The 20,770-nt window shown below is 45.5% G+C and overlaps 1 protein-coding gene across 1 annotated transcript; it reads right to left on the bottom strand.

Annotated features, from left to right (window-relative positions):
* Positions 1–559: 559 nt before the first annotated feature.
* Positions 560–12,501, bottom strand: LOC306789958 (uncharacterized protein; the record flags this gene model as incomplete). Its single annotated transcript, XM_079286062.1, has 7 exons — positions 560–646; positions 1,855–1,941; positions 6,285–6,389; positions 6,829–6,913; positions 9,226–9,347; positions 9,579–9,629; positions 12,352–12,501. The coding sequence occupies 7 exons, from the start codon at positions 12,499–12,501 to the stop codon at positions 560–562; spliced, it is 687 nt and encodes a 228-aa protein (XP_079142188.1).
* Positions 12,502–20,770: the final 8,269 nt, after the last annotated feature.

Here is a 20,770-nt window from a genome sequence, read left to right on the forward strand (position 1 = left end):
CTACTTGGTAAGAGTCCCCTCCCCCCCTGAGCTGAGGGTCCCATAGGATGGAGGACAAGTCTGCCGGGAGCTCAGGTCCCCGTCAGACCCGGCCGAGTGAGCGGCCAAGCCGACGACACCACTGACAGCGGCATGCTCGCCAGGCTGACTGCATAGGGAAGCCCTCTTAAAAACCCAGGGGGGGAGACAAGAAACAACAGTCCCGGGAAGTAAGGGGGGAAGGTTGAGGTTGTAGTTGGGGGTCAGAGTGACTGCATAGACAGAATAGTAGGTCAAGAGAGGGAGGGAGGGAGGGAGGGAGGGAGGCAAGGAGAGGCTAAGCGGGGTGCTGCAGGCGCTGAGGGAGGCTCTACGTCAGTGCAGATGTGCATGTGTGCGTGCATGTGTTTGCGTGTGCATGTTGTTTGCGGGGACAAGGAGGAGGAACAGGATACCAGTCGAGCTGGATCCTCCCGAGCCGATTCCAGGTCCGTCAAGGCGAGGCCCCGTCCAGGATGCCGGCGCTGCTTGCTGACCCCTCCTCCCCCCCCCCGACACGGAGGTGGCCGCTTGTGAGACATTAGTGAAGCAGAGCGGGACTCTGGTCAGAAGACAGCTTGACGCCCGTCAGACACAGCCAGAAACTCCCCGCACTGCCCGGCAGCTCCTGAGACGAGACAGGAGACAACAGGTCGCATCAGCATGAAGGTGCGCCTCAAATTCAAACATTTTGAGAGGTTCAAGGGTTAAACTACTTGAGCCTTTCTGATGGGCGACAGAAGGTCCAAACACAAACCCACTGGTGCTCTAAACAGCATGCCGTGTGCTCTTCGGTCGAAGCTTTTCACTAGAACACTGACGTTTCCAACGTAGAACATTCGCCGAACCGATACACTCGTTGAGTGAACTGCTTAAACACAAGATGTCATGTTTATTGCTGCACCATTTCAGTTGAATCAATTAAATGTCTTTTATTTCATATCATTTTATAGGCATGTCCTCTAATTTATCTCTGCGAACTTTTAAATGTGGCTGAAATTGAACGTAAAGTTCTTGGTAATGTGATTTGACATCACACCAAAACATCTCTTCCAGAACAGGACTGGAGCGCAAGATATATCGAATATGATATAGAAAATCCACACAAAATTGACTTCAGTAACATGTGTGCAAAAATATTCTACCATCAGCATATTGTTTGGGGGTATCTGTTGCATACAGTGAGTACAGTGCATTTCATCAAAATAGGGATGTTTCCAGGTGAACCGTTATTTATTCAATTCAATTTCAACTGTCCACAAACTTAGATTTAAAGAGCAGTGAAAGTTATTGTTGTTATTGTATGAACAGGGTTCAACCTTTTCTACCCAATAATGGATAAAAAACGTGATATTTTATTTTGTAAAAGAAAGACCTGTATGGTTTTGTATATCTTGTATTTATGGTAATTTATGTTCCTCTTGTCTACAGTCTTCTCCAGTCATGAATGAATGAATGAATGAATGAATTTTATTTATACAGTGCTTTTCACAGACAATAGTATCACAAAGTGCTTAACAGAGCAGACATTTAAAAGCATAAAAAACACAATGTGACCCTAGGGTCAATAAACTACATACACAGAGAAAAATAAAAAATAATAAAAAATAATAAATGTAAAACATATTTTAAGAGCAGGTCTGGGACATGGGTTTACTTTTTACTCAAACGCCAGCCTAAACAGGTGGGTTTTGAGCTGGTTCTTAAAAGTATCTGCGCGGCGTAGAGTTGCAGGCAGAGCATTCCAGAGCTGTCATGTGACTAATTGATGGTGAAAAGTCAACCAGAAACCGTCTCAAATGCCACACCACAGCATTTACATGTTATCATCCTCACATGGAACACCAGAACATCAGAAACCTGGATCAGGTTGTCAGTTTCCTGGTTCCTCTCAGAATACTCGAGCTGTTTTAACCGAGGTGTCTGAAAACCAGGATGTAACGTTTACATGCACAGAACGAAAGCAAGGCAGCCGAAAACAAGTGGGGAATAAAGCCTTGTATTTTACAGAGCAGTTGTGCGGCTTCACATCCAAAACAGACAGAAAACAAATGTCCACACTGTAAACAGTGTCATTTTGCTTTTGACAGAAGCCATTTCACTGAATGGTGCACATTATGTTTTACATAATATGTAAAACATAATGTAAAAAACATATGTAAAACATATTATGTTTTACATGTATTACAGATGTCCACCAGTAAAATAAGCAACTCAGTCATTTTACTGTTAGTTTAAACTCCTTGGTCACTTTGTTAGGCACTATATAATCTAATACAATCCACTACAACAGCTCAGATATCAATGTTTAGTTTTTGTAAAAAACTTTCACAGAGGTGTTGATTCAACTGTGTGTTTATTATTGACGTTGAAGTTTGCAGTGCTGTACATGCATGCATCTCTGCATGAAGCCATTCATTCACACATCGACACACACTTACGGAGTCAAACACATATTCATATCCTTTAATCCAGACCTCATTTCACTTTAAATGAGAAGAACAGTTATTTATGTATGTCTATGTGTTATTTATAATCCATCCAGTTGAATTAGAAAACTGAGAGTAATAACTTGTGAAAATATAATTGATGTGTACTTTTTTTGATTTGACAGTTGTTGACCAGACAGAGACGTTGTTACTACTATTAGGCTTCTTGAATATATTCATATATATATATATATATGGCAGTAAATAGCGCGAGTTCGATATTATTGTAATGTTTTTGTCCAAGGAGATTTTCTCAATCTGGACCTTTTGGAATTTGAGTTGAATACCCCTGCTTTATACTTTACCCGATGAGAACTACAAAAGAGTGTTGAAATGATGTGACAACTGATATTAGATATACTGTAACACCAATTTTGTTTTTGATTACACTGCAGAAAGGCAATTTTTTGACTTCTCAGAACAAGGTGATTTCAAATATGAATACAATGTATTGAAAAGGTACTCTGTGCATTTGGTAGATTTGCCGACATCTAGCGGGGAGGATGCAGATTGCAACCAGCTAAACTTTTTCAAGCTGTGCCAAGCGAGTAGGAGAAATACGGTGGCCGATGTGAAAACCTGAACGCATGAAACACAGCAATTCGTATTTGTCGTATTAAGGCGTTAATGTTACAATGATGCACTCTGGATCAACCCGTGTGTGTCTGCAGGTGGAACACAGCACCCCCCTCACAGAACATAAAACTTAGAAGTTGCACAAACTGAGAAGTTGAAAAGAAAATCTCTGGAGGAACAGCAGTTCAATGCACAATAAACATTTATTTCATTTACAGCCGTTACAGCTCCAATATGCCCCCTATGCTCGTGCTCGCGATGAGACTCCACTGGTTGGTCTCGGGCCTGTAGCGCTGCCCGTCAAAACCTCCCGTGGCGTAGATGCACTCGCCCAGCACAGAGACGCTCACGTAGCATCAGCGGTGGTACATGGGTGGCCCCTCGTGCCAGGTGCGCGTGCTGACGTCGAACCTGCGCACGCTGTTGAAATGCTCGACCCCGTTGAAGCCACCGACGCAGTAGATGCTCCCGTTGAGGACGGCGGTGCCGTGGTAGGCGCGAGGACCCACGTCTTGGTCTGTCACCTGCATCCAGAGGTCGGTGCTGACGTCGTACGGCTCGATGCTGTTCGTTGGATCGGTGCCGCTCCAGCCCCCAATGGCCAACAGGATGCCGTTAGGCAGGCGAGGGCGGGCGAGAGGGTTGCTGAGATGCGCAGAGGGTCTGAACCTCATGATGGGACTTAGGATTTCGATGACTGCCCTGACCATGTGCAGGCACTCAGCGTTGTTTTTCACTAGCTCATTGAACATCACGTTCAACCTCATGTAGTCCTTACTCATCAACACCAGTCGCACCTACACAGAAAAGCAGACATCGCAGTGCTCTTGTCTAAGGTATATGTTGACCTTTTGTCACCAGATTTAGTTTAGACTTGCATCTTCAGCATTAAAAATAAAAGTAACAACGCTACGTGTGTGTCCGCCTCGAGAATACATCACAGAAATTGGCGACGAGGATAAAACTACGTTCTCGCAGGGTAGGAGAGACACTCGGTGTCAGTACTAGTGAGTATGATGGCCCTGTTTGGGAGAATTGACGAATTCAAGCCAGAAAATGAACAATGGTCCGCGTACATTGAACGGATGGAACAATTCTTCGAAGCTAACGACGTAGCCGAAGATAAGCAAGTAGCTACGCTTCTCAGTGTCATGGGTGCGGCTACTTATGGGCTTTTGAGAAATCTGGTGCAGCCCAGGAAGCCAAAAGATAAGACGTTTGACGAAATAGTGGCCGTTCTAAAGGAACATTATGAGCCCAAGCCCTTATTAGTAGCTGAAAGGTTTCGCTTTAACCGGTGTAACCAAAAAGCTAACCAGCCGGTGGCTCAGTATGTAGCAGAGTTGAAACAATGCGCATCTAACTGTGAGTTCGGCGCCAACTTGGACGCATCACTGCGAGATCGTCAGTGGAATAAGAAACGAGGGCTGCCAGAGGAGACTACTTTCGGAAAATGATCTTACTTTTGCAAAGTCTTTTGAGATCGCGCTCAACATGGAGACTGCCGACAGAGACGCACGTCAGTTGAGAGGGATGGAAAGTGAAAGTGTCGGGGCGGCAAGCATTCACAAGGTGAGGCCACAGCGGACAAGGAACTGTTACAGGTGCAATGGAAAGAATCACGAGCCAGATGAGTGCCGTTTTAAAGAGACTAAACGCCATAACTGTGGCAAGACTGGGCATATTAAAAAGGCATGTCGGTCCAAGGCACAGGCAGAGAGTGAAAGGCATTCATGGGGCAGAAGAAAGAAACACACAAAATATGTGGAAGCTGAAGAAGACGCTGAATTGGGTGTGTTCACAATTTTGACTGTCACAAGTGAAGATGCTGACCTGTATAAAGAAATATTCACTGTAGCTGAGGTGAGGTTAGAGATGGAAATAGATACTGGGGCTGCAAGGAGTATCATTTCATGGGGTACATACAGGGAGAACAAGAGCCTGCCTACACTGGCCGCAGCACGCATTCAGAGGTGGGCGATTATATTGTCAGCGTATGACTACCACATTGTCTATCGCAAATCAGAAGAGCACAGTAATGCTGATGGAAGTGTTTCGTATGTCACAGATCACCTCTCAAGCAACAATCACCAGGCTCAGGAGACTGTTTGCCTCTTACGGTCTCCCTGAACAAATTGTGACAGACAATGCGACGACATTCACATCAGACGAGTTCCAGACTTTTGCCAAGCAGAATGGGATTCTGCACACCACAAGTGCACCTGGACATCCAGCAACAAATGGTCTGGCAGAGAGATATGTTCAGACGTTCAAGACAGGTATGAAAAAGCTTGCTTCACTGAACATTGAGGACAAGATCTCACTGTTCCTGCTACAATATCGGACTACGCCTAACTGCACTACTGGACAGTCCCCGGCTGATCTGTTTCTTCACAGACATATCCGGACAAGGTTGGATTTCCTAAAGCCTTGTACCAAGGAGACGGTACGCAAGAAACAGTATCAGCAAAAAGAACACCATGACCGCACTACTGCGGACTGTATCTTTTTCAACCATGTAACCAGCCAACTAGACACGGAGTAGTGAGGATATGGTCTTAACTAAATCTGGTGACAGAAGGTTAACATATACCTTAGACAAGAGCACTGCGATGTCTGCTTTTCGCTGCGGTGCTGCGGTCTCTGTGTAGGTGCGACTGGTGTTGAGTAAGGACTACCTGAGGTTGAACGTGATGTCCAATGAGCTGGTGAAGAACAACGCTGAGTGCCTGCACATGGTCAGGGCAGTCATCGAAATCCTAAGTCCCATCATGAGGTTCAGACCCTCTGCGCATCTCAGCAACCCTCTCGTCCGCCCTCGCCTGGCAAACGGCCTCCTGTTGGCCATAGGGGGCTGGAGCGGCGCCGATCCAACGAACAGCATCGAGTCGTACGACGTCAGCACCGACCTCTGGATGCAGGTGACAGACCAAGACGTGGGTCCTCGCGCCTACCACGGCACCGCCGTCCTCAACGGGAGCATCTACTGCGTCGGCAGCTTCAACAGGGTAGATCATTTCAACAGCGTGCGCAGGTTTGACGTGAGCACGTGCACCTGGCACGAGGGGCCACCCATGTACCACCGCCGATGCTACGTGAGCATCGCTGTGCTGGGCGAGTGCATCTACGCCACGGGAGGTTTTGACGGGCACTCGCGACTCAGCACCGCAGATCCAGCACAGGATGGCTCTCTTCGCTCACATTGAGGTCGTCTCTACCGAGGATGTCGGCGAGTTGCTGCACGGAGAGCTGCGGGAACTCTTCGGACAAAACCACCTTCTCAAAGTGGTCAACGATGAAGTGGTAGGCCTTGAGCCGCAGCTCGATGGACAAGCAGGTGTCGGTGACCTGAAAGATGCCGATGCAGTTCTCTGGGCAGAGCTGCTCGCCCAGGAAGTCGCAGCAAGTTTGCACAACGCCCATGACGTTGAGCTGATCGGCTGCCAGCAGCAGCTCCTGCACGTCTTCCTCCGTCACAGAGACCAAGCCGGTGAATAGAATAGAATTCATTCTATCTTTATCCCTTTAAGGGGGACATTTGTCTCTGCATTTGACCCATCCCTGTATATAGGGAGCAGTGGGCTGCCAATGACAGGCGCCCGGGGAGCCGGGGGTTCAGTGTATTGCTCAGGTACACTTCGACATCTGACACATCCAAGTGGGAGATCGAACCGTGAACCTTCCGGTTCACGGACGACCTCTTAACTCAGTGCGCCACGGTCACCCCCACGGTGTACGCAAACTCAATGATGAGCTGCATCATGTCCGGAGACAGGCCGGGTATGTGGAAGACCTCCTTGTCTGGAGGTGACCAGCGACTCCAGAGAGCCCTGCGGGTCAGAATAAACACAGAGCAGAGGATTGGAAACAGACTTCAGATTTTCATTCTCATTGTCTCATTGATAACAATGATCACGTTTTCAAATAAGCATTCACAAAATCAACATATGACACCATTTTGCATTAAAGGGAAATTGTACAATACGTAAACCGCCGGACATCATTCCGAGTGTAACTGGCAATAAGAATGTCGCTGTCAAATAAATGTCACAAATATGTAATACTTCATGTTGTATGCTATTTTTGTTTTCTTTTGTGATCTCTCTGGAGCTGTTTCACCACAATCTACAATTCATCTCAGCTTTTGTGCAGCAGTGAACAGCTTCTTCCTTCAATTTGTGTGTCGAATTAACCATCTCAAGTGTTTGCAATTACTTTTCATTTTGTTGCATTAAATTAATTCAGTCACTTTTCTGAACACACAAACTACTCAATGCTACTAATCAACACTAATCTGCTTAAAAGCACATTACTATGGATCTGAGAGACTATAGCTGATATATTATATCTTCTCCTCTTTGTCAAACTTGTCAGAAATGCTCCATGAACGTATGTAATTCATCACATATCGTGATTAGTCTCCCAGACTTCATCATTAACAATTACTTTCTGCTCATTTGAAGGATATACATTCACAGCATATATCTATATATATATATATATATCAGATAGCCAACTCACTGGAAGTACGTGCTGCATCGATACAGGAAGACCTTGTTGATCTCAAACGTTACGTCCTCGACATTGACGACTGCGTCGCAAAGTTTTCCCTCCAGACGGGGAGAAATCAACAATGCGCTTGACCCGAGTGAAGATTCGTTCCAGTAGCTCATCTTCATTTTCTGAGAGAGCTTTTTGGTCGATGACTTGTCTCAAGGGTCTCAACAGGTCTTTTGAGTCAAAAGAGAGACACTGACCACACATCACGGTCAGGTGCTAGAATTCTAGTCAGGATTCCATTCTCGTCATTCTCGTCATTCTCGTCATAGGTCCAGGATTCCATTCTCGAATGGAATCCTGGACCTATGACGTCACTGATGAACTGACATCCTCCAATTCAATCTGTAGACCATGCGATTGGGGGACCAAACATATTATGTTTTACATGTTTTTTACATTATGTTTTACATAATATGTAAAACATAATGTAACAAAACATATGTAAAACATATTATGTTTTACATGTATTACAGATGTCCACCAGTAAAATAAGCAACTCAGTCATTTTACTGTTAGTTTAAACTCCTTGGTCACTTTGTTAGGCACTATATAATCTAATACAATCCACTACAACAGCTCAGATATCAATGTTTAGTTTTTGTAAAAAACTTTCACAGAGGTGTTGATTCAACTGTGTGTTTATTATTGACGTTGAAGTTTGCAGTGCTGTACATGCATGCATCTCTGCATGAAGCCATTCATTCACACATCGACACACACTTACGGAGTCAAACACATATTCATATCCTTTAATCCAGACCTCATTTCACTTTAAATGAGAAGAACAGTTATTTATGTATGTCTATGTGTTATTTATAATCCATCCAGTTGAATTAGAAAACTGAGAGTAATAACTTGTGAAAATATAATTGATGTGTACTTTTTTTGATTTGACAGTTGTTGACCAGACAGAGACGTTGTTACTACTATTAGGCTTCTTGAATATATTCATATATATATATATATATGGCAGTAAATAGCGCGAGTTCGATATTATTGTAATGTTTTTGTCCAAGGAGATTTTCTCAATCTGGACCTTTTGGAATTTGAGTTGAATACCCCTGCTTTATACTTTACCCGATGAGAACTACAAAAGAGTGTTGAAATGATGTGACAACTGATATTAGATATACTGTAACACCAATTTTGTTTTTGATTACACTGCAGAAAGGCAATTTTTTGACTTCTCAGAACAAGGTGATTTCAAATATGAATACAATGTATTGAAAAGGTACTCTGTGCATTTGGTAGATTTGCCGACATCTAGCGGGGAGGATGCAGATTGCAACCAGCTAAACTTTTTCAAGCTGTGCCAAGCGAGTAGGAGAAATACGGTGGCCGATGTGAAAACCTGAACGCATGAAACACAGCAATTCGTATTTGTCGTATTAAGGCGTTAATGTTACAATGATGCACTCTGGATCAACCCGTGTGTGTCTGCAGGTGGAACACAGCACCCCCCTCACAGAACATAAAACTTAGAAGTTGCACAAACTGAGAAGTTGAAAAGAAAATCTCTGGAGGAACAGCAGTTCAATGCACAATAAACATTTATTTCATTTACAGCCGTTACAGCTCCAACATGCCCCCTATGCTCGTGCTCGCGATGAGACTCCACTGGCTGGTCTCGGGCCTGTAGCGCTGCCCGTCAAAACCTCCCGTGGCGTAGATGCACTCGCCCAGCACAGAGACGCTCACGTAGCATCGGCGGTGGTACATGGGTGGCCCCTCGTGCCAGGTGCGCGTGCTGACGTCGAACCTGCGCACGCTGTTGAAATGCTCGACCCCGTTGAAGCCACCGACGCAGTAGATGCTCCCGTTGAGGACGGCGGTGCCGTGGTAGGCGCGAGGACCCACGTCTTGGTCTGTCACCTGCATCCAGAGGTCGGTGCTGACGTCGTACGGCTCGATGCTGTTCGTTGGATCGGTGCCGCTCCAGCCCCCAATGGCCAACAGGATGCCGTTAGGCAGGCGAGGGCGGGCGAGAGGGTTGCTGAGATGCGCAGAGGGTCTGAACCTCATGATGGGACTTAGGATTTCGATGACTGCCCTGACCATGTGCAGGCACTCAGCGTTGTTTTTCACTAGCTCATTGAACATCACGTTCAACCTCATGTAGTCCTTACTCATCAACACCAGTCGCACCTACACAGAAAAGCAGACATCGCAGTGCTCTTGTCTAAGGTATATGTTGACCTTTTGTCACCAGATTTAGTTTAGACTTGCATCTTCAGCATTAAAAATAAAAGTAACAACGCTACGTGTGTGTCCGCCTCGAGAATACATCACAGAAATTGGCGACGAGGATAAAACTACGTTCTCGCAGGGTAGGAGAGACACTCGGTGTCAGTACTAGTGAGTATGATGGCCCTGTTTGGGAGAATTGACGAATTCAAGCCAGAAAATGAACAATGGTCCGCGTACATTGAACGGATGGAACAATTCTTCGAAGCTAACGACGTAGCCGAAGATAAGCAAGTAGCTACGCTTCTCAGTGTCATGGGTGCGGCTACTTATGGGCTTTTGAGAAATCTGGTGCAGCCCAGGAAGCCAAAAGATAAGACGTTTGACGAAATAGTGGCCGTTCTAAAGGAACATTATGAGCCCAAGCCCTTATTAGTAGCTGAAAGGTTTCGCTTTAACCGGTGTAACCAAAAAGCTAACCAGCCGGTGGCTCAGTATGTAGCAGAGTTGAAACAATGCGCATCTAACTGTGAGTTCGGCGCCAACTTGGACGCATCACTGCGAGATCGTCAGTGGAATAAGAAACGAGGGCTGCCAGAGGAGACTACTTTCGGAAAATGATCTTACTTTTGCAAAGTCTTTTGAGATCGCGCTCAACATGGAGACTGCCGACAGAGACGCACGTCAGTTGAGAGGGATGGAAAGTGAAAGTGTCGGGGCGGCAAGCATTCACAAGGTGAGGCCACAGCGGACAAGGAACTGTTACAGGTGCAATGGAAAGAATCACGAGCCAGATGAGTGCCGTTTTAAAGAGACTAAACGCCATAACTGTGGCAAGACTGGGCATATTAAAAAGGCATGTCGGTCCAAGGCACAGGCAGAGAGTGAAAGGCATTCATGGGGCAGAAGAAAGAAACACACAAAATATGTGGAAGCTGAAGAAGACGCTGAATTGGGTGTGTTCACAATTTTGACTGTCACAAGTGAAGATGCTGACCTGTATAAAGAAATATTCACTGTAGCTGAGGTGAGGTTAGAGATGGAAATAGATACTGGGGCTGCAAGGAGTATCATTTCATGGGGTACATACAGGGAGAACAAGAGCCTGCCTACACTGGCCGCAGCACGCATTCAGAGGTGGGCGATTATATTGTCAGCGTATGACTACCACATTGTCTATCGCAAATCAGAAGAGCACAGTAATGCTGATGGAAGTGTTTCGTATGTCACAGATCACCTCTCAAGCAACAATCACCAGGCTCAGGAGACTGTTTGCCTCTTACGGTCTCCCTGAACAAATTGTGACAGACAATGCGACGACATTCACATCAGACGAGTTCCAGACTTTTGCCAAGCAGAATGGGATTCTGCACACCACAAGTGCACCTGGACATCCAGCAACAAATGGTCTGGCAGAGAGATATGTTCAGACGTTCAAGACAGGTATGAAAAAGCTTGCTTCACTGAACATTGAGGACAAGATCTCACTGTTCCTGCTACAATATCGGACTACGCCTAACTGCACTACTGGACAGTCCCCGGCTGATCTGTTTCTTCACAGACATATCCGGACAAGGTTGGATTTCCTAAAGCCTTGTACCAAGGAGACGGTACGCAAGAAACAGTATCAGCAAAAAGAACACCATGACCGCACTACTGCGGACTGTATCTTTTTCAACCATGTAACCAGCCAACTAGACACGGAGTAGTGAGGATATGGTCTTAACTAAATCTGGTGACAGAAGGTTAACATATACCTTAGACAAGAGCACTGCGATGTCTGCTTTTCGCTGCGGTGCTGCGGTCTCTGTGTATGTGCGACTGGTGTTGAGTAAGGACTACCTGAGGTTGAACGTGATGTCCAATGAGCTGGTGAAGAACAACGCTGAGTGCCTGCACATGGTCAGGGCAGTCATCGAAATCCTAAGTCCCATCATGAGGTTCAGACCCTCTGCGCATCTCAGCAACCCTCTCGTCCGCCCTCGCCTGGCAAACGGCCTCCTGTTGGCCATAGGGGGCTGGAGCGGCGCCGATCCAACGAACAGCATCGAGTCGTACGACGTCAGCACCGACCTCTGGATGCAGGTGACAGACCAAGACGTGGGTCCTCGCGCCTACCACGGCACCGCCGTCCTCAAGGGGAGCATCTACTGCGTCGGCAGCTTCAACAGGGTAGATCATTTCAACAGCGTGCGCAGGTTTGACGTGAGCACGTGCACCTGGCACGAGGGGCCACCCATGTACCACCGCCGATGCTACGTGAGCATCGCTGTGCTGGGCGAGTGCATCTACGCCACGGGAGGTTTTGACGGGCACTCGCGACTCAGCACCGCAGATCCAGCACAGGATGGCTCTCTTCGCTCACATTGAGGTCGTCTCTACCGAGGATGTCGGCGAGTTGCTGCACGGAGAGCTGCGGGAACTCTTCGGACAAAACCACCTTCTCAAAGTGGTCAACGATGAAGTGGTAGGCCTTGAGCCGCAGCTCGATGGACAAGCAGGTGTCGGTGACCTGAAAGATGCCGATGCAGTTCTCTGGGCAGAGCTGCTCGCCCAGGAAGTCGCAGCAAGTTTGCACAACGCCCATGACGTTGAGCTGATCGGCTGCCAGCAGCAGCTCCTGCACGTCTTCCTCCGTCACAGAGACCAAGCCGGTGAATAGAATAGAATTCATTCTATCTTTATCCCTTTAAGGGGGACATTTGTCTCTGCATTTGACCCATCCCTGTATATAGGGAGCAGTGGGCTGCCAATGACAGGCGCCCGGGGAGCCGGGGGTTCAGTGTATTGCTCAGGTACACTTCGACATCTGACACATCCAAGTGGGAGATCGAACCGTGAACCTTCCGGTTCACGGACGACCTCTTAACTCAGTGCGCCACGGTCGCCCCCACGGTGTACGCAAACTCAATGATGAGCTGCATCATGTCCGGAGACAGGCCGGGTATGTGGAAGACCTCCTTGTCTGGAGGTGACCAGCGACTCCAGAGAGCCCTGCGGGTCAGAATAAACACAGAGCAGAGGATTGGAAACAGACTTCAGATTTTCATTCTCATTGTCTCATTGATAACAATGATCACGTTTTCAAATAAGCATTCACAAAATCAACATATGACACCATTTTGCATTAAAGGGAAATTGTACAATACGTAAACCGCCGGACATCATTCCGAGTGTAACTGGCAATAAGAATGTCGCTGTCAAATAAATGTCACAAATATGTAATACTTCATGTTGTATGCTATTTTTGTTTTCTTTTGTGATCTCTCTGGAGCTGTTTCACCACAATCTACAATTCATCTCAGCTTTTGTGCAGCAGTGAACAGCTTCTTCCTTCAATTTGTGTGTCGAATTAACCATCTCAAGTGTTTGCAATTACTTTTCATTTTGTTGCATTAAATTAATTCAGTCACTTTTCTGAACACACAAACTACTCAATGCTACTAATCAACACTAATCTGCTTAAAAGCACATTACTATGGATCTGAGAGACTATAGCTGATATATTATATCTTCTCCTCTTTGTCAAACTTGTCAGAAATGCTCCATGAACGTATGTAATTCATCACATATCGTGATTAGTCTCCCAGACTTCATCATTAACAATTACTTTCTGCTCATTTGAAGGATATACATTCACAGCATATATCTATATATATATATATATATATACATCAGATAGCCAACTCACTGGAAGTACGTGCTGCATCGATACAGGAAGACCTTGTTGATCTCAAACGTTACGTCCTCGACATTGACGACTGCGTCGCAAAGTTTTCCCTCCAGACGGGGAGAAATCAACAATGCGCTTGACCCGAGTGAAGATTCGTTCCAGTAGCTCATCTTCATTTTCTGAGAGAGCTTTTTGGTCGATGACTTGTCTCAAGGGTCTCAACAGGTCTTTTGAGTCAAAAGAGAGACACTGACCACACATCACGGTCAGGTGCTAGAATTCTAGTCAGGATTCCATTCTCGTCATTCTCGTCATTCTCGTCATAGGTCCAGGATTCCATTCTCGAATGGAATCCTGGACCTATGACGTCACTGATGAACTGACATCCTCCAATTCAATCTGTAGACCATGCGATTGGGGGACCAAACATATTATGTTTTACATGTTTTTTACATTATGTTTTACATAATATGTAAAACATAATGTAACAAAACATATGTAAAACATATTATGTTTTACATGTATTACAGATGTCCACCAGTAAAATAAGCAACTCAGTCATTTTACTGTTAGTTTAAACTCCTTGGTCACTTTGTTAGGCACTATATAATCTAATACAATCCACTACAACAGCTCAGATATGAATGTTTAGTTTTTGTAAAAAACTTTCACAGAGGTGTTGATTCAACTGTGTGTTTATTATTGACGTTGAAGTTTGCAGTGCTGTACATGCATGCATCTCTGCATGAAGCCATTCATTCACACATCGACACACACTTACGGAGTCAAACACATATTCATATCCTTTAATCCAGACCTCATTTCACTTTAAATGAGAAGAACAGTTATTTATGTATGTCTATGTGTTATTTATAATCCATCCAGTTGAATTAGAAAACTGAGAGTAATAACTTGTGAAAATATAATTGATGTGTACTTTTTTTGATTTGACAGTTGTTGACCAGACAGAGACGTTGTTACTACTATTAGGCTTCTTGAATATATTCATATATATATATATATATGGCAGTAAATAGCGCGAGTTCGATATTATTGTAATGTTTTTGTCCAAGGAGATTTTCTCAATCTGGACCTTTTGGAATTTGAGTTGAATACCCCTGCTTTATACTTTACCCGATGAGAACTACAAAAGAGTGTTGAAATGATGTGACAACTGATATTAGATATACTGTAACACCAATTTTGTTTTTGATTACACTGCAGAAAGGCAATTTTTTGACTTCTCAGAACAAGGTGATTTCAAATATGAATACAATGTATTGAAAAGGTACTCTGTGCATTTGGTAGATTTGCCGACATCTAGCGGGGAGGATGCAGATTGCAACCAGCTAAACTTTTTCAAGCTGTGCCAAGCGAGTAGGAGAAATACGGTGGCCGATGTGAAAACCTGAACGCATGAAACACAGCAATTCGTATTTGTCGTATTAAGGCGTTAATGTTACAATGATGCACTCTGGATCAACCCGTGTGTGTCTGCAGGTGGAACACAGCACCCCCCTCACAGAACATAAAACTTAGAAGTTGCACAAACTGAGAAGTTGAAAAGAAAATCTCTGGAGGAACAGCAGTTCAATGCACAATAAACATTTATTTCATTTACAGCCGTTACAGCTCCAACATGCCCCCTATGCTCGTGCTCGCGATGAGACTCCACTGGCTGGTCTCGGGCCTGTAGCGCTGCCCGTCAAAACCTCCCGTGGCGTAGATGCACTCGCCCAGCACAGAGACGCTCACGTAGCATCGGCGGTGGTACATGGGTGGCCCCTCGTGCCAGGTGCGCGTGCTGACGTCGAACCTGCGCACGCTGTTGAAATGCTCGACCCCGTTGAAGCCACCGACGCAGTAGATGCTCCCGTTGAGGACGGCGGTGCCGTGGTAGGCGCGAGGACCCACGTCTTGGTCTGTCACCTGCATCCAGAGGTCGGTGCTGACGTCGTACGGCTCGATGCTGTTCGTTGGATCGGTGCCGCTCCAGCCCCCAATGGCCAACAGGATGCCGTTAGGCAGGCGAGGGCGGGCGAGAGGGTTGCTGAGATGCGCAGAGGGTCTGAACCTCATGATGGGACTTAGGATTTCGATGACTGCCCTGACCATGTGCAGGCACTCAGCGTTGTTTTTCACTAGCTCATTGAACATCACGTTCAACCTCATGTAGTCCTTACTCATCAACACCAGTCGCACCTACACAGAAAAGCAGACATCGCAGTGCTCTTGTCTAAGGTATATGTTGACCTTTTGTCACCAGATTTAGTTTAGACTTGCATCTTCAGCATTAAAAATAAAAGTAACAACGCTACGTGTGTGTCCGCCTCGAGAATACATCACAGAAATTGGCGACGAGGATAAAACTACGTTCTCGCAGGGTAGGAGAGACACTCGGTGTCAGTACTAGTGAGTATGATGGCCCTGTTTGGGAGAATTGACGAATTCAAGCCAGAAAATGAACAATGGTCCGCGTACATTGAACGGATGGAACAATTCTTCGAAGCTAACGACGTAGCCGAAGATAAGCAAGTAGCTACGCTTCTCAGTGTCATGGGTGCGGCTACTTATGGGCTTTTGAGAAATCTGGTGCAGCCCAGGAAGCCAAAAGATAAGACGTTTGACGAAATAGTGGCCGTTCTAAAGGAACATTATGAGCCCAAGCCCTTATTAGTAGCTGAAAGGTTTCGCTTTAACCGGTGTAACCAAAAAGCTAACCAGCCGGTGGCTCAGTATGTAGCAGAGTTGAAACAATGCGCATCTAACTGTGAGTTCGGCGCCAACTTGGACGCATCACTGCGAGATCGTCAGTGGAATAAGAAACGAGGGCTGCCAGAGGAGACTACTTTCGGAAAATGATCTTACTTTTGCAAAGTCTTTTGAGATCGCGCTCAACATGGAGACTGCCGACAGAGACGCACGTCAGTTGAGAGGGATGGAAAGTGAAAGTGTCGGGGCGGCAAGCATTCACAAGGTGAGGCCACAGCGGACAAGGAACTGTTACAGGTGCAATGGAAAGAATCACGAGCCAGATGAGTGCCGTTTTAAAGAGACTAAACGCCATAACTGTGGCAAGACTGGGCATATTAAAAAGGCATGTCGGTCCAAGGCACAGGCAGAGAGTGAAAGGCATTCATGGGGCAGAAGAAAGAAACACACAAAATATGTGGAAGCTGAAGAAGACGCTGAATTGGGTGTGTTCACAATTTTGACTGTCACAAGTGAAGATGCTGACCTGTATAAAGAAATATTCACTGTAGCTGAGGTGAGGTTAGAGATGGAAATAGATACTGGGGCTGCAAGGAGTATCATTTCATGGGGTACATACAGGGAGAACAAGAGCCTGCCTACACTGGCCGCAGCACGCATTCAGAGGTGGGCGATTATATTGTCAGCGTATGACTACCACATTGTCTATCGCAAATCAGAAGAGCACAGTAATGCTGATGGAAGTGTTTCGTATGTCACAGATCACCTCTCAAGCAACAATCACCAGGCTCAGGAGACTGTTTGCCTCTTACGGTCTCCCTGAACAAATTGTGACAGACAATGCGACGACATTCACATCAGACGAGTTCCAGACTTTTGCCAAGCAGAATGGGATTCTGCACACCACAAGTGCACCTGGACATCCAGCAACAAATGGTCTGGCAGAGAGATATGTTCAGACGTTCAAGACAGGTATGAAAAAGCTTGCTTCACTGAACATTGAGGACAAGATCTCACTGTTCCTGCTACAATATCGGACTACGCCTAACTGCACTACTGGACAGTCCCCGGCTGATCTGTTTCTTCACAGACATATCCGGACAAGGTTGGATTTCCTAAAGCCTTGTACCAAGGAGACGGTACGCAAGAAACAGTATCAGCAAAAAGAACACCATGACCGCACTACTGCGGACTGTATCTTTTTCAACCATGTAACCAGCCAACTAGACACGGAGTAGTGAGGATATGGTCTTAACTAAATCTGGTGACAGAAGGTTAACATATACCTTAGACAAGAGCACTGCGATGTCTGCTTTTCGCTGCGGTGCTGCGGTCTCTGTGTAGGTGCGACTGGTGTTGAGTAAGGACTACCTGAGGTTGAACGTGATGTCCAATGAGCTGGTGAAGAACAACGCTGAGTGCCTGCACATGGTCAGGGCAGTCATCGAAATCCTAAGTCCCATCATGAGGTTCAGACCCTCTGCGCATCTCAGCAACCCTCTCGTCCGCCCTCGCCTGGCAAACGGCCTCCTGTTGGCCATAGGGGGCTGGAGCGGCGCCGATCCAACGAACAGCATCGAGTCGTACGACGTCAGCACCGACCTCTGGATGCAGGTGACAGACCAAGACGTGGGTCCTCGCGCCTACCACGGCACCGCCGTCCTCAACGGGAGCATCTACTGCGTCGGCAGCTTCAACAGGGTAGATCATTTCAACAGCGTGCGCAGGTTTGACGTGAGCACGTGCACCTGGCACGAGGGGCCACCCATGTACCACCGCCGATGCTACGTGAGCATCGCTGTGCTGGGCGAGTGCATCTACGCCACGGGAGGTTTTGACGGGCACTCGCGACTCAGCACCGCAGATCCAGCACAGGATGGCTCTCTTCGCTCACATTGAGGTCGTCTCTACCGAGGATGTCGGCGAGTTGCTGCACGGAGAGCTGCGGGAACTCTTCGGACAAAACCACCTTCTCAAAGTGGTCAACGATGAAGTGGTAGGCCTTGAGCCGCAGCTCGATGGACAAGCAGGTGTCGGTGACCTGAAAGATGCCGATGCAGTTCTCTGGGCAGAGCTGCTCGCCCAGGAAGTCGCAGCAAGTTTGCACAACGCCCATGACGTTGAGCTGATCGGCTGCCAGCAGCAGCTCCTGCACGTCTTCCTCCGTCACAGAGACCAAGCCGGTGAATAGAATAGAATTCATTCTATCTTTATCCCTTTAAGGGGGACATTTGTCTCTGCATTTGACCCATCCCTGTATATAGGGAGCAGTGGGCTGCCAATGACAGGCGCCCGGGGAGCCGGGGGTTCAGTGTATTGCTCAGGTACACTTCGACATCTGACACATCCAAGTGGGAGATCGAACCGTGAACCTTCCGGTTCACGGACGACCTCTTAACTCAGTGCGCCACGGTCACCCCCACGGTGTACGCAAACTCAATGATGAGCTGCATCATGTCCGGAGACAGGCCGGGTATGTGGAAGACCTCCTTGTCTGGAGGTGACCAGCGACTCCAGAGAGCCCTGCGGGTCAGAATAAACACAGAGCAGAGGATTGGAAACAGACTTCAGATTTTCATTCTCATTGTCTCATTGATAACAATGATCACGTTTTCAAATAAGCATTCACAAAATCAACATATGACACCATTTTGCATTAAAGGGAAATTGTACAATACGTAAACCGCCGGACATCATTCCGAGTGTAACTGGCAATAAGAATGTCGCTGTCAAATAAATGTCACAAATATGTAATACTTCATGTTGTATGCTATTTTTGTTTTCTTTTGTGATCTCTCTGGAGCTGTTTCACCACAATCTACAATTCATCTCAGCTTTTGTGCAGCAGTGAACAGCTTCTTCCTTCAATTTGTGTGTCGAATTAACCATCTCAAGTGTTTGCAATTACTTTTCATTTTGTTGCATTAAATTAATTCAGTCACTTTTCTGAACACACAAACTACTCAATGCTACTAATCAACACTAATCTGCTTAAAAGCACATTACTATGGATCTGAGAGACTATAGCTGATATATTATATCTTCTCCTCTTTGTCAAACTTGTCAGAAATGCTCCATGAACGTATGTAATTCATCACATATCGTGATTAGTCTCCCAGACTTCATCATTAACAATTACTTTCTGCTCATTTGAAGGATATACATTCACAGCATATATCTATATATATATATATATATCAGATAGCCAACTCACTGGAAGTACGTGCTGCATCGATACAGGAAGACCTTGTTGATCTCAAACGTTACGTCCTCGACATTGACGACTGCGTCGCAAAGTTTTCCCTCCAGACGGGGAGAAATCAACAATGCGCTTGACCCGAGTGAAGATTCGTTCCAGTAGCTCATCTTCATTTTCTGAGAGAGCTTTTTGGTCGATGACTTGTCTCAAGGGTCTCAACAGGTCTTTTGAGTCAAAAGAGAGACACTGACCACACATCACGGTCAGGTGCTAGAATTCTAGTCAGGATTCCATTCTCGTCATTCTCGTCATTCTCGTCATAGGTCCAGGATTCCATTCTCGAATGGAATCCTGGACCTATGACGTCACTGATGAACTGACATCCTCCAATTCAATCTGTAGACCATGCGATTGGGGGACCAAACATATTATGTTTTACATGTTTTTTACATTATGTTTTACATAATATGTAAAACATAATGTAACAAAACATATGTAAAACATATTATGTTTTACATGTATTACAGATGTCCACCAGTAAAATAAGCAACTCAGTCATTTTACTGTTAGTTTAAACTCCTTGGTCACTTTGTTAGGCACTATATAATCTAATACAATCCACTACAACAGCTCAGATATGAATGTTTAGTTTTTGTAAAAAACTTTCACAGAGGTGTTGATTCAACTGTGTGTTTATTATTGACGTTGAAGTTTGCAGTGCTGTACATGCATGCATCTCTGCATGAAGCCATTCATTCACACATCGACACACACTTACGGAGTCAAACACATATTCATATCCTTTAATCCAGACCTCATTTCACTTTAAATGAGAAGAACAGTTATTTATGTATGTCTATGTGTTATTTATAATCCATCCAGTTGAATTAGAAAACTGAGAGTAATAACTTGTGAAAATATAATTGATGTGTACTTTTTTTGATTTGACAGTTGTTGACCAGACAGAGACGTTGTTACTACTATTAGGCTTCTTGAATATATTCATATATATATATATATATGGCAGTAAATAGCGCGAGTTCGATATTATTGTAATGTTTTTGTCCAAGGAGATTTTCTCAATCTGGACCTTTTGGAATTTGAGTTGAATACCCCTGCTTTATACTTTACCCGATGAGAACTACAAAAGAGTGTTGAAATGATGTGACAACTGATATTAGATATACTGTAACACCAATTTTGTTTTTGATTACACTGCAGAAAGGCAATTTTTTGACTTCTCAGAACAAGGTGATTTCAAATATGAATACAATGTATTGAAAAGGTACTCTGTGCATTTGGTAGATTTGCCGACATCTAGCGGGGAGGATGCAGATTGCAACCAGCTAAACTTTTTCA

This window comes from Melanostigma gelatinosum (assembly GCF_949748355.1).
Source record: "Melanostigma gelatinosum genome assembly, chromosome: 2".
NCBI classification, from domain to species: domain Eukaryota; kingdom Metazoa; phylum Chordata; class Actinopteri; order Perciformes; family Zoarcidae; genus Melanostigma; species Melanostigma gelatinosum.